This window comes from Podospora pseudoanserina, chromosome 3 (assembly GCF_035222485.1).
Source record: "Podospora pseudoanserina strain CBS 124.78 chromosome 3, whole genome shotgun sequence".
Lineage (NCBI taxonomy): Eukaryota > Fungi > Ascomycota > Sordariomycetes > Sordariales > Podosporaceae > Podospora > Podospora pseudoanserina.
Window position 1 is genome coordinate 382,551 of NC_085922.1, and position 12,378 is coordinate 394,928.

Consider the following 12,378-nt stretch of genomic DNA (forward strand, 5'->3'; position numbering starts at 1 on the left):
ATACCTACCTGTAGGTAGGCAGCAGCTTACGGATTCCCTAAGAAATCAACAGGGTGCTTGGAATTTTTCGCTTCACTTCTTCTTCCATGTGTTTTCAGTCAACTGACATAGCTCGATGCCGACATCAAGAGCGCCTCAAGGTAATGACAGCTGCTGGCCAGGAGAATAAAGGGATGCCTGACCATCATCGTCCTTCAGGGGCTGATGTGATCAACACACTGCGGTCGTTTGGGCTGCTACCCTATCTTCTAAAGGAGAACCAAGAAGGTTGCTAGGCTTCTTTTCTGTCTCTTTCCCCAAGTTCATACATTTTGTTCTGATACTGATCGTCTCATTTTAGCCCAGTTCTGCCATGTATACGAGGGGCGACGACATTACGACCTCGTTGATGATAGCATTGGTGCCTGTGTGACAGTGCTACGGCGCTGGGTCGCTTCTTGCAGAGAGGACCACCCCGAGTGCAAGTTTTCTGTTGTCGACAAAATGGAGGAAACTCCACGAAGGCTGCTTGATCTCAGTGACCCCCTGCAGTCTCCTGAAAACAGATGGTCGAAGCTGCCTAGAAGAGTGCGAGTGATAGAATCAAAGGACGAAATGTTGGCCTACGTTGCTATCAGCTATCGATGGCCTCATGCTTCCAAATACTGGCCACGCTTGACGTTCAAAAACTACACGGCACTTACTACAGCAGGTCTCCAAACAGACGTTCTACCGAGACTCATTCGAGATGCCTTCACCATCGCGTTGCTTGCCGGGATCAGATATGTCTGGATTGACTGCTTGGTAGCTCTACCTCCATGCCCTTTCTCACATAGTATGCATAGCTAACATTGAGCAGTGCATACACCAAGGGAAGGACGATGAATGGGTCATTGAATCCGCAAAAATGGCCTCGATTTACGGCCGAGCAGCTTTTACAGTTGAGTTCGTCGACCAAACCAGTCTCGTTGACGCCGCTGAAGCGTCCCGCGGTATGTTTCTCAAGACCGAGCACGGGGATCATGATATCAACGGGGACTTCAGCCCACCATACAACCCTCTCAGCCCCGAGTCTGTTTACCAGTGGCTGGAAACCAGCGGTAACTTTCCAAGCCGTCCCAATGGAGAACTTGATACCAGAGGCTGGGCGTTCCAGGAGAGGCTTCTTTCTCGTCGCATTGTCAGCATAACAAAAGAAGGAATATTTTGGGACTGTCTTCGGCTGAGCGCTTGTGACTGGCGTCCGCTAGGGTTTCTGGGCGACTTTTCACCCAGGTTTCGAGATAGCGACGAGCGAAAGATCAAGGGGGCCTTGTTGAATGGCAGGGCCCACGCTCAAGAAGAACATGGTCTCTCGGCCACAGTTCGTAAGAAATACTACCTTTTATGGAGGCGACTCTTACAGAGCTACACCTGCCGAGCTTTCACCAACCCTCCAGATCGCCTGATGGCAATTCAAGGAGTCCTTCATCGGTTACGATTTCTTCTTCAAGAGGAGGACCATCACTTTGGGGTATGGGAAGGGGACGTCTTGAGATCTCTGATCTGGTCTGTCGAGACAGAGGGCGAAAACGCGCGCGTCCTGCTTTCCGAACCATTTGTGAAGGTTCCGTCATGGTTGTGGGCGTCAGTGGACGCTCCGGTCCAGTACGGACTGTGGCACCCCTTTTGGCGGTACCGAGATCGCGATATCGAGGTCGTGGCACCACCGCACACGGTCGTCGAGAATGTTTCGGTCAAGGCATCTTCACCAAGGCAATTGTCAGGCTGCTCTGGTGAGGTTATTCTTAGGGGTCCTTTGGCCACATTGGAAACGACAAAAGTCAGGAGGTTACCTGGGTGTAAGCTCATGTTTGACCCCAGGCCCGAGGCTTGGTATTCAAATCAGGTCTCGCCTGACTTCATTCGAGATACCAGCAGGTTGACAAGGTACTATGAGGTCGACTGTTTGCAGGATCTGGTCATTATGAAGATCCTGGAGGGCGGCTACTCGGAGGATCAAATGGCACAGTACTGCCTCATTCTACAGCCATGTCTTCCTCCGAAGCCCCTTTCCCGACAAAACGGCGTCAAGCCCCACCTTGGATCGCTTCCCTCGTCACCCAGCTATCATCGAAGACTTGGACTCTTGGTGGTGGACAAAACACTGGACAACTTTTGTGCCGACGATCCTGATATCTGCAAAGACGATGGATGTTTGTTAGAGAAGAAGCAAAAGAGAGATGGCCGGCTCGTCTCTCGGAGATGTTTGGGACGGATAACAACCATCGCTATTGTGTAGCTACCTCCTTACCTAGAGAGCTGATCCGTCTGGATAGGCACCCCTGGCTAAACCGTCTCAGTCGAGTTCTCGGTTGTAATCCCGCCAACCTTGTCCTCCTCCTCCAGCATCCTCCGCGCCCTGTAAAACGCCGTGACTGTATAAACCACACAGCCCCTAGGATCCTCATGCTTCATCGACCACGCCCCATTGATAACCCCATCAGAGTAATCCCCAATCGTGTTACAGAACTTGTATACATACCTGCCCAGAAACTGGTTTCGACATTCGAATCATTGACCTTCTTATCACCCGCGGTATAATCATTACCACAATCTGGCCGGTTTTGTTCAGGGACTGGATTCAACCAGGGAGGACTGGCTGGATCGTAGGTGTTGTTGGTGAAGGTCTCATAGGCGAGGCAACATCCGGACATGCTCCCTCCTTGAGTGAGCTCTTCACCGAAGGCGGTATAGTTGAGATTGGCATAGCTGAAGGCTTCTTTGCACTCGGCTAGCGAGAGAGTATAGTTGGCAAACAACGAGTCCGAGGAGCAGTTGCGTGATGCTGGGGGGGTGGCCCAGGTGCTCACGCTCAACCAAGTTGGGATTCGTCGTTCGGGATAATCGTCTTGAGGTGACAGAAGAAGAAGTAGTTGACTCTGACGACCACCCTTCACGATGTCCTTGTTGAAGCGGGTTCTGAAGCCATGCTCCATCCGGTAGAAAACATAGCACAGCTCCTACACTGCTCTTGTTGAGGAGCGGTCAGCTCCACTGTAGACAGAGCTGCTTGAGCCCACAGCCGTCAAACAGAAGGCCAATGGGAATATACCTGGGTATTTTGACAGGGAAATCTGGACTCTCATCATGTCGATAATCCAGATTCTTGGTCAGGTCTCAAGGAGATGGCTCACCTCATCCTGTTGGTGCTGCTTGTCAACACCTACGCCTACGCTGCCTCCCAGCCGGCGGCTACAGATACTGGGTCAACGAAACCCAGCCTCCAGCGTGACCCAAACTTTCATGGCCTACCCGCGCGAGGTCCTCTACCAAGCCCGCAGCGCCGCCGCTCGCCTCAACGATCAGCTCGACTTCGACTTCCACAACGTCTTCCACGCCATCTTCAAGGTCAGCGTCTGCACCCAAAACACCTACCGCTACTCCCCCGAGTACGACCACGCCTGGGGTCCCACCGCAGGCGTCCCTTGGCAAATAGTATCAGACACCATGTTCGGCCTGGGCAACAACTGGCGCTCCACAGACAACCGCATTGACGCCCACCTCCGCATCTACTGCAACGACGGCGCCAGATACGAACACTCGGCCAACGGCCAGCTCTGGGACACCGTCGAGCACTTCTACCGCCCCGCCGGCGACGGCGGAGTCCACGCCTGCCAGGAGCAAACCTTCCACCGTTGCTACGTGACCCACCTTCATCAACTGGGCGATACTGGAGAACGTGTCCGACGTGCCATTTTACTCCGTCATGGACATCCGTCAAAACCTGTGGAACGTCCTCGGCCAGCTGGACCAGTCCCAACTCCGAGGACTATCGATCGGGCTCAGATGGCGTATGGGAGAGAGAGAGAGAGAGAGAGAGAGAGAGAGAGAGAGAGAGAGAGAGAGAGAGATGACATGCATAACCTGCCGGTTTTCTCCCTCGGGCTGGAGCAGATGCCCGTCCAGACGCTGTTCCACGAGTGGATGCACGCCATGCCGTTTCTCGGGCAGGATTATCCAGACGCCCGAGGTATGAGCGGGAGTTGGGACTATGTGATCACTCTGTTCATAGAGCAAGCGTTGCATGTTCCAGAGGCCTACAGTGAGTTCTTTTACCCTTCCTACACAAGGCTGTTTTGGATGGCAGCCCTAACAAAAGAAAGCATATCTCGGCCTCTGGGCTGCCCTTGCTGACCTGAGCCCAAGCGGTTACCTGGACGCCAATGGCAGGGGAGGTGGATACACAATCGACCGCTTCTGGGGCATACGGCCTGAGGAAACCAAATAGGACCAGAATTTCCTTGAGGACAACACGGGTGAAACCGACAATCCGGCTTTTGGAGGCTGGATTACGGCGTAAAGAGACTTGACAGAGCAATAGAAATACTAGATGATAACCGGAGGGGGGAAATAAAAAGACACAGCTCACAGCAATTGTATTATAGACGATTTGATCTGACCCGGTGAGAGAGTAGAGCTACCTCATGAGGCGCACTCCAAATACTCAAACAAATTCCATGTATCGCCGAAAAGAAATGTCCGCCCTCCTAACCTTGAATTCCCTTTTTTATGCCGCCTCCCCCGTGTTAAGCATATTTCCAAACGCCCCCTCTGTTCACCGCTCTGCACCCAGGAAGAAAAAAAGCGAAGGTCTCAACAACCCAATCCCGTAAGTCGTAACGCAAAGGCGGTGGTGGCTAGTACAGTGTATTGCAAAAGAAAATAAAGGGCCCCCAACCATTCATGGAGCCTTACTCCATGGTTACAACCAATGAACTACTGCATCAGCCTTGGATCAAACAACGCCACCTCTTGGTGAGGAAAGACGGGTTGAAATGGATTTGGCGGGCCGTTATCCATGTGATGGTGATGATGCAAGGCATGCTGTAGCTGGATGGGAAGCACATGATTGGGAGGCAAAACTGCCGCCTCGTGTGCAGGCAGCAGCTGAGGATAATAAACTGGTTGGTTAATAGGCGGCCAGATGAGGGCCGGTGGAGGCGCATGGCATGCACTCGCAGCAGGACGGTTCCCCAACTTCCTCGGGGTCGGTGATTGCCTCGCCAGCGCCGTGGTAACGTCCATTGACTTTCTTGTCCGGATTCTCTTGGACCTCCGCCGGCCGGGGGTAACATCGGACTGGACAAGATTGATCTCGCTCGGCTCGGTATCAGAAGCATGGGCGGCATCGACGAACGGGGTTAAGAACGACGATGGGCCCTGTTCAGCACCAGCATGATTAGGAACACGCAAGCCCGGCTGCTCATCATGGGCCCGGCCAGTGCCGCCACCGTTGTATCCAGAAGTTTCTCTCTGTCTGGTGGTTCTTTTGCTCATGCCACTTACCTAGAGTGGCTTGGCATCACCAAGATGTAGATTCAGTGTAAAACGAGGCAGCTTGCGATCGCGCTCAAACATGAACCCGCAGTTGTTGCAAAGAGACTGCGCCATCAGAATGTCAGCATCAAAGCATCCACATACATGAAAGACGAGACAAGGTGTGAAAAACATACCCTTGGCCCATAAGGACCATCCCGGACAGCCCAAACACTTGTCCCCCAAACCTTGCAGTGGGAGCACCGCCAAGTGTTCCTCTCATGCTCAGTAAGTGTTCCGCCACCCCCGTAACCTCCAGCACCGCTCGTGGCATCTGGAGTACCCCTATATCCACCGGGAGTGCCCGCTCGGCCGACCGGCGACAGACTCCTGAAGCGCTTCTTCTTTTTGCTCCTTTCACCTCTCCCCATCCTCTCCTCCGCATCTTGCTCTATAAGTCCGGTGAAGCCGAAGCCAACGGGCACGCCACCGGCGCCCAGCCCAGTATTACTGCTGAAGCGCGCGGTCTCTCTCCTCAGCCGACGAATCTGGCGCTCCCGGTCACCTTCCCGTTTCTCAATCTCCTCCTTGCTGAGATACTCCAAACGAGGGCCCCAGGATTCGGCAAGACCGTCAGGATCATAGCGCCAGCCAGCACCTGCGCCGCTGGGGTTGACAGCGTCATTCGGGAACTCAATCACTCCTCCTGGAGGCAGGACACCACCGCTGGCAGTGAGAGCAGACGAGGCGCCAACCCAGCCCGCAACCAAACCACCCGACTCGCAAGCTTCCTTCTTGAGACGTAGGACAGCCTCATATATGGCATGCGTCATGGCCGGCACCCATTCGCCAGACAAACCCAAGTCACTACAGGTCTGCTTGGCGAAGAGCTCGGCCGTTCCCGGCGGGTGCAGCAGCGACCACTCAAACTTGTCCGTGTACACCTGTGACGACAAGTTGATGTTAAGGCTGACGATGCATCTATAGGTATCGTCGGGGCTCTCGTAGCTATCAGCTGACGTTTCAAGCGGGGTAGCGCTGGCGGTCACGCCTTCTCCTTCAGATATCGCGCCCGGCGTCGCTGGGGCATTCCCCAACTTGGACGGTGTCACGGGAACGTGGGGGGTATCGGCTCGGCTGAGGGAAGAGGTTGCAAGGTTTTGAGGGGCCGGAGTGGCCGACTCGACACGGATCGAAGCTTTTAAGGGCTCGGCGTTGGGTCGTGAACTGTGCGAGTGGAAAAGAGGATGAAGCGCAACACCGGCATATTCTTCAAGCTGTGTCCGAATCTGCTTGCTGATTTCTGAAATGGTCTGGGCACGGTTGGGGAGATCGAGGTCCTGAACCAAGGTGGTGGCAAACTGGTCAGTTGTGATGACTGTCTCGTGCAGATTCCACATGAAGGTGTCGCGTAGACGGTAAGGCACTGTTGGTTCTTGGGGTTTGAAGAAGGGGTGATTTGGGTCGGCATGGCCACCGACGGGCAGGGCAGGCGGGGGTGTGTAGCTTGGAATGTCGAGATCGATGCGAATCGGGATCAGCGTCAGCGGGAGACAAGCCTGGGCATAGTTTTGGGCATCTGCCCGGCGCGTCCTGTTCATCCAGTCGCGCCAGATGCCCTGCATCTCAACTGGGGCGACAGCTTCCTTGCCGACCTTTTCGCTGGGGTCTACTTTGGAGGCGCTGTCGTCGCGACGGAGGCTGCGCAAACCGGTAGGTCGGCGACGGTTGTCGTCGTCATCATCGTCGTAATCATCGTACCCATCCTCGGCATAGTTGATTATAGTCGTTCCTCGCTTGGTGGTTCGCGACAGAGGATTCGCCGGCACGGCGCTGGGAATCACAGGCTGGATCAGAGCATTCTGGTAGGTGCGCAAGCGAGGGGCCAAAGACGAGAGTATCGCCTGTTGCGACTCGGACCGCAAAGCCATTGTGACGGTGAGAGGGCGAGATTGATTGATGCTCTTGTGATTGGTTCTATCTCATGGCAATGAAAAAACAAACACGCAGAGTGTCGTGTCGAGTCGAGTCGAGGCGAGGCTGCCCGTTGGGGGGAGGAGAGAAGTTGGTCGACTCAAGATGGCCGGAATTCAAGGGCACAAAAGATGGGAAAGACGGACGCAATGCTCAGTGCAATCAATCAACTGGCGGCTGTTGACTGGCCGTGCATGTGTGTATCAGAGAGACAATAGAAATCTCTCTGGAGCAAACGGCAACAATGGCTCTCAACGAGCGAGGGTTGTTGTTGAATGGTGGAGGGTTGTTGTTGAGAGCTTGCTCTTTGATGTGTGCCTTGCTCTGAGCGCCCGTCAAAAACGCGACGTTGATTTGCGTGCATCGCGCTTCAGCAAAAGCTTAGCTGGTGGCCTGTGCACTCAAGAAGATTAGATAATCAACACATTGGTGGGTGAGTGGGTGGGTCCAGGCCTCAAAACACCAAGCAAATCACGTGCCTCACATCAAACATCATCACGATATCCTTCACCACCCAAGGTAACCTTAACTTCACCACCAGCCCAAAGCCATCTAAACGACACTTTTATATAACCAACTTTGTTTCTCATCAACCCCTCCACCGTTCCAGAGCCTGGAAAATAGGGCTAGCTTAACCTTTGTCGTGGTGAAATCTCTAACTCGTGCCTGCCATCCATGGGCTTCCTTCCCAGCCACACGCTTCTTGGGCTTCACGTGGTAGTTGCTCTCTGTCAAGTAAGCTAAGGATAAAAATCAGAGCCAGGGATTTCTCTCCCTTTGTTCTCGTTGCTCCGGTATTTTGAGTGGAATGATTAGCCTCAAGTTTGAAGACTGGTAGCGCCAATCACATGATACCTACTATCAAGTTCACTTTTATCTTCTCACCAGTGAATTTAAACAAAACTCTCTCCAAATCTCCCAACCTTCTTCTTTTCCCTCCAAAGCAGGTCCTCCTCTCGTCGGAACACCATAGTTCTTCCACAAACATCTATCACCTGCTCCTGTAGTTACACTCTAAGCTCCTAGGAGTTCCCCTCTCCACTTTTCTTGGGCCCTCCAGTTGGTCAAACCACGATAGCAGCAAGCCACATCCAGTTTTCACCTCAGCTCACTTATACTTGCTCCTGACCGTCGTCGCTGTGGGCCCCGTGCTCGCCCCTTGCCCACCTCCAGGTATAAAGGAATCTCTCCCTCCATCCTCTCAACGGTCTTCTCTCCCCCACAACCACCAGTCAATACAGAACACTTCACTTGCCTTCAGCCTTACCCAAGCACCAACACGCAAGCTACCTCGCCTCACTCTCATCCACCTTCTATTCATTCATTCATCCATCCATCTACCTTTTACCCATCTTTGGAATCTCTTCCATCACACACATCGACGTCTCATTGGCCGATATCATCACGTCGACGTCCTATCTTAAGGTAGATCGACAACAAGCAAAATGTCTTCGGCCAAGGATTTCCTCGAGGCCGCCATCAGGGACTCTCAGGCGATCTTGCCCGTCGAGAACGCCGACGCTGTCACCGTCGCGACACCTGCGCCTCGTCCTCATGAGCGCAAGCTCGCCACCATTCGCCGCATCTCCTCCCTCGAGAGGCTTACCAAGAGATTCGGCTTGGCCACAGTTGACGGCTGGAAAGTCTTGATCCTCAATGAGGAGAACTTTTTGGTCGGCGAACTCGTGGTGTTCTGCGAGGTGGACTCATTCACACCCCACCGCAACCCCTACTCGAAGCTCTTCGCTCCTTGGGGCACACTTCAGACCATGTATGGTGAGAAGGGCTGGCGTATTGCCACCCAACAGCTCGAGTTTCGCAGCGGGTCGGAAAAGGTCAAGGTCACTTCTCAGGGCCGAATTTTCAAGCTGAATGATATCGGGACCATCGTCAGAGAATTCCGCGCTCTGAAACTCAAGGCTGCCTCGACCGATCACACCAGCTTCGAGGACTACCTTCGCGGCGTTGACTTCTCTGAGAAGCTCGGCATCAAGAAGTGGGAGCCCGAGTCTTCTTCCTCGGCCAAGGTCACGGCTTCCGCCAATGTCACCACTTCGACTCCTGTCCACCGTCCTTCGGCTCCCGTCGCCACTTCGGCTTCCGTCAAGGCTTCGGCTGCCACCATCGCTGCGGCTCTTGTCGCTGCTTCGATGGCGCCTGTCCAGGCGGCAGCCACTATGCTGAACCCCAAGCCGCCTGCGTTCATGCTCAGCACCAAAATGGAGAGGCATCAGAACTGCCCCAACCTTTTCAATAAGCCCAAGTACCACCGCCTCGTGTACCAGCAGACGGTGAAGCTCGACGGTTCCGCCATGAGCATTTACTTCGTCAACAAGGACTCTCACCTTTACCACAGCTTGCCCTTGCTGAACTCCCGCGTCGCTCCCTTCTACCGCAAGACCTGCGTTTTCGAGAACGGTCGCGCCGGTATTTGCAGCACCAACAAAGACATCATCTACAGCACCGAGTCCTGCGAGGCTTTCGTCAACACCGCCGTTGGTCTCGGCCTTCCGAAGCTTCTCGCGAAGTTGGATCTCAACATCGCCTTCCAGGGTGAACTTGTCGGCCACAACATTTGCGGCAATCCCTACGGCTACGCCGCTCCTAACGACAAGGCCAATGGCAAGATCGGCGACTGTGGCAACGGCTTTGACTTCTTCCTCCACTCCATCGTCGACCTTCACACTGGCAAGAAGTGGAAACCCAAGGCCGTCTGCGAGTTTGCTGCCCAACACCAGATTCGCCACGTTCCTCTCGAGGGCTACGTGCGAATTCGCGAGATCGCCAACAGCCACGACGAGCTCCAGGCCATGACTGAAGCCGCGCCCGGCGAGGGCTTCGTTTTCAAGTGCTTCGAGGACCAACGCTCATTCAAGGTCCTGAGCACCAAGTGGATTCTTGAGAAAGGCGATGAGGCCCTCGCTCGTGGCGAGCGTCTGCGAGACCGCACTGCCCCCGTGGAGCAACCCCATTCCATTTTGCGCATCGGCGGCACCCAGTCTGGGGAGGTTAGACTCCCCGCCCCAGTAACCTCTGCTGCTGCCAAGGCCAAGCAGATCGCTATTGCCAACGCCGTCGCTCCGCTTCCCGCGACTTCTGCTCACGTTCTGAAGCCCGAGGAGAAGAAGCTAGCTTCTGAGCCTATCCCCCACGCGGCCCCAAAGACCTCTGACGCCACGAAGCCGGTCATCGTCGCTCCAACCGTCCAGGCTCGGGCCGTCAGGGCTCAAGCCATTCAGGCTCCAGCTGTCAAGGCTCCAGCCGTCACGGCTCCGGCCATCAACGTTACCGTTCCCGCCGAAGACGCCGTCAAGCGGGCAAGGAACGACGAGCTCTGGGCCGAGCTCACTCCCGGCATGCAGTTATTCGAGGCCTGGGCCTCTGGCAACGACTACCAGAACATCATCGACTACGTCAACGCCTGGAAGGCAAAGCACGTGGCCGACCAGGCTTTCAACGAGATCTGCCAGAAGAAGAAGGCTGCCCAGGATAAGATCGCCGACGAGCAAAAGCAGCGTGCCATGCTGCGCAAGTTCGCGAAGGAGCAGCAAGAGAAGGCTCCAGCCAACGAGGCCTGGCACCAGACTTTGGCCGTCAGCAACGACATCCCGACGCCTGAGCCTTCTTTCAATCTCGACTGTGCCGCTGAGGAGTCCGACAGCGAGGTTTCCGGCGTTGATGAGGACCCCGGGACGGATGTCGTTGCCCCCGAGTCGACCACCACCGTCATGGCTCCCAGCGTGAGCATCACCATGTCGCCCAAGCGCGCCCCAGTCAAGAAGACGGTCACTGTCTCCAAGGAGACCCTCAGCTGGCTCGGCTTCTAAGCCACAGACGCATTTCGCGATGATTCCTTGGCATGGCCGCGGCATCATTGCACATAGCGACATCATTCAACATAGCATCCTGGCTTTACCGATTCTCGAGACGTCATATGCGCAGACCATCTTGGCCTCGGCCTCAACATTGCTCGTCGAGGTTTCTCTTTGTTTTCGCGGCGTTGGAGATTGATTTGGGCGACGTTTGGGGTTGGTTTGGGCAGCGTGGCATTGTTTTATGGTTTTCAGCGGTGGAATTTGGGACATGGCGGGAAATAGGGTTCAGGGAAGCAAAAAATGGAGTTCGGGACAGGAAGCAAAAATGGAGTTTTTGCCTTTCAGGAAGAGGGAAGAAATTGGGCGTGCGGGGGGAAAAGGCGGTATTTAAGGAATCGGAAGGCACCGGTGTCTTCCTCATGGTTATTCAACATGGGCTCGTCCCGGATAACACAAGTTCGGCGGATTTTTTATCACTCTGATAGTGATTAGGGCAAACAGAGTCTTGATTTCGGGCACAACTGCATGCATTCTGAATGTGAAATGTGATAAGACTGTACGAGAGATCTGAAGCGTATTGAAAAACATGATGTTTGTGACGTGCCCAAAGGTTTCAATGATGTTGTTAGGAATGGTACACGTCTATCTGTGGTTAGGTACAGATGAGCAAGATGTTGAGCTATAATGCACAGGTAGTTTACGGGTTGGGTTTCAGTGTCCAGTCGTTCTAGTATATAGGTAGACACGAGGTCAGGGGTTGAGATTCTGGCAGTTGGGGCTGCAATAGAAGCATACTTTTAAACAGTCATCAGCCTCTCACAGCCAGCAACTGTCGTATCTTCCACTTGCTGAAAGTGCCTCACCAAAGAGATATTCCCGACCTGTCTTCACCAGGCCCACCCGTGTTATCTCCCCCCTAGCTATATCCAGCCAGCCTCGTGACGGTTTTCAGCAAGCGAGTGTGAGTCCACTTACGACTCTAGGCTTAGTGATCGCCGTTGCCGAGACGCTAGTCAAAATTTTAACAGATCAAGTAATATGCGGTGAGTCTAGAGCCAGAGCCTTATTGTCTCCCAACCCACCGTCTTCCCTGCCGGGCAGCTTCCGAGGACGTGAGACAAAGGAAACGTGCAATGCTCCAGCCCACCGGTACGCCACACTGCACATATCGGCGACACACGTTTTCAAAGCCTTGTCCAGCTTCCTTGTTCTCAAGCTCGCTTATAGCTCGAAATTGCCTATCCAAGCCCATCAGCATCAGCATCAGCAAGCAGCTTGAGGCCTGCCTTCTTTAACATCTTCAAGAACTTAA

General features: G+C 54.2%; 5 protein-coding genes across 5 annotated transcripts; 3 read left to right on the forward strand and 2 right to left on the reverse strand.

Moving 5' to 3' along the window:
• Positions 1–59: 59 nt before the first annotated feature.
• QC764_301174 (uncharacterized protein) lies at positions 60–2,681 on the forward strand. Its single transcript, XM_062945245.1, has 3 exons — positions 60–267; positions 341–783; positions 839–2,681. The coding sequence occupies exons 1-3, from the start codon at positions 87–89 to the stop codon at positions 2,258–2,260; spliced, it is 2,046 nt and encodes a 681-aa protein (XP_062801179.1). The 5' UTR covers positions 60–86; the 3' UTR covers positions 2,261–2,681.
• QC764_301176 (uncharacterized protein) lies at positions 2,433–2,957 on the reverse strand (the record flags this gene model as incomplete). The annotated part of the gene is made up of 1 exon (XM_062945246.1): positions 2,433–2,957. The coding sequence occupies one exon, from the start codon at positions 2,955–2,957 to the stop codon at positions 2,433–2,435; it is 525 nt and encodes a 174-aa protein (XP_062801180.1).
• A 151-nt stretch (positions 2,958–3,108) lies between these two features.
• Positions 3,109–4,249, forward strand: QC764_301177 (uncharacterized protein; the record flags this gene model as incomplete). The annotated part of the gene is made up of 2 exons (XM_062945247.1): positions 3,109–4,063; positions 4,125–4,249. 2 exons carry the CDS (start codon positions 3,109–3,111, stop codon positions 4,247–4,249), a joined length of 1,080 nt encoding a protein of 359 aa, XP_062801181.1.
• Positions 4,250–4,315: 66 nt separating this feature from the next.
• On the reverse strand, positions 4,316–7,593 carry SFH1 (Chromatin structure remodeling complex protein sfh1). Its single transcript, XM_062945248.1, has 2 exons — positions 5,475–7,593; positions 4,316–5,403 (listed from the first exon to the last, which is right to left on the reverse strand). The coding sequence occupies exons 1-2, from the start codon at positions 7,206–7,208 to the stop codon at positions 5,308–5,310; spliced, it is 1,830 nt and encodes a 609-aa protein (XP_062801182.1). The 5' UTR covers positions 7,209–7,593; the 3' UTR covers positions 4,316–5,307.
• A 1,103-nt stretch (positions 7,594–8,696) lies between these two features.
• On the forward strand, positions 8,697–11,078 carry QC764_301190 (uncharacterized protein; the record flags this gene model as incomplete). Its single annotated transcript, XM_062945249.1, has 1 exon — positions 8,697–11,078. One exon carries the CDS (start codon positions 8,697–8,699, stop codon positions 11,076–11,078), a length of 2,382 nt encoding a protein of 793 aa, XP_062801183.1.
• Positions 11,079–12,378: the final 1,300 nt, after the last annotated feature.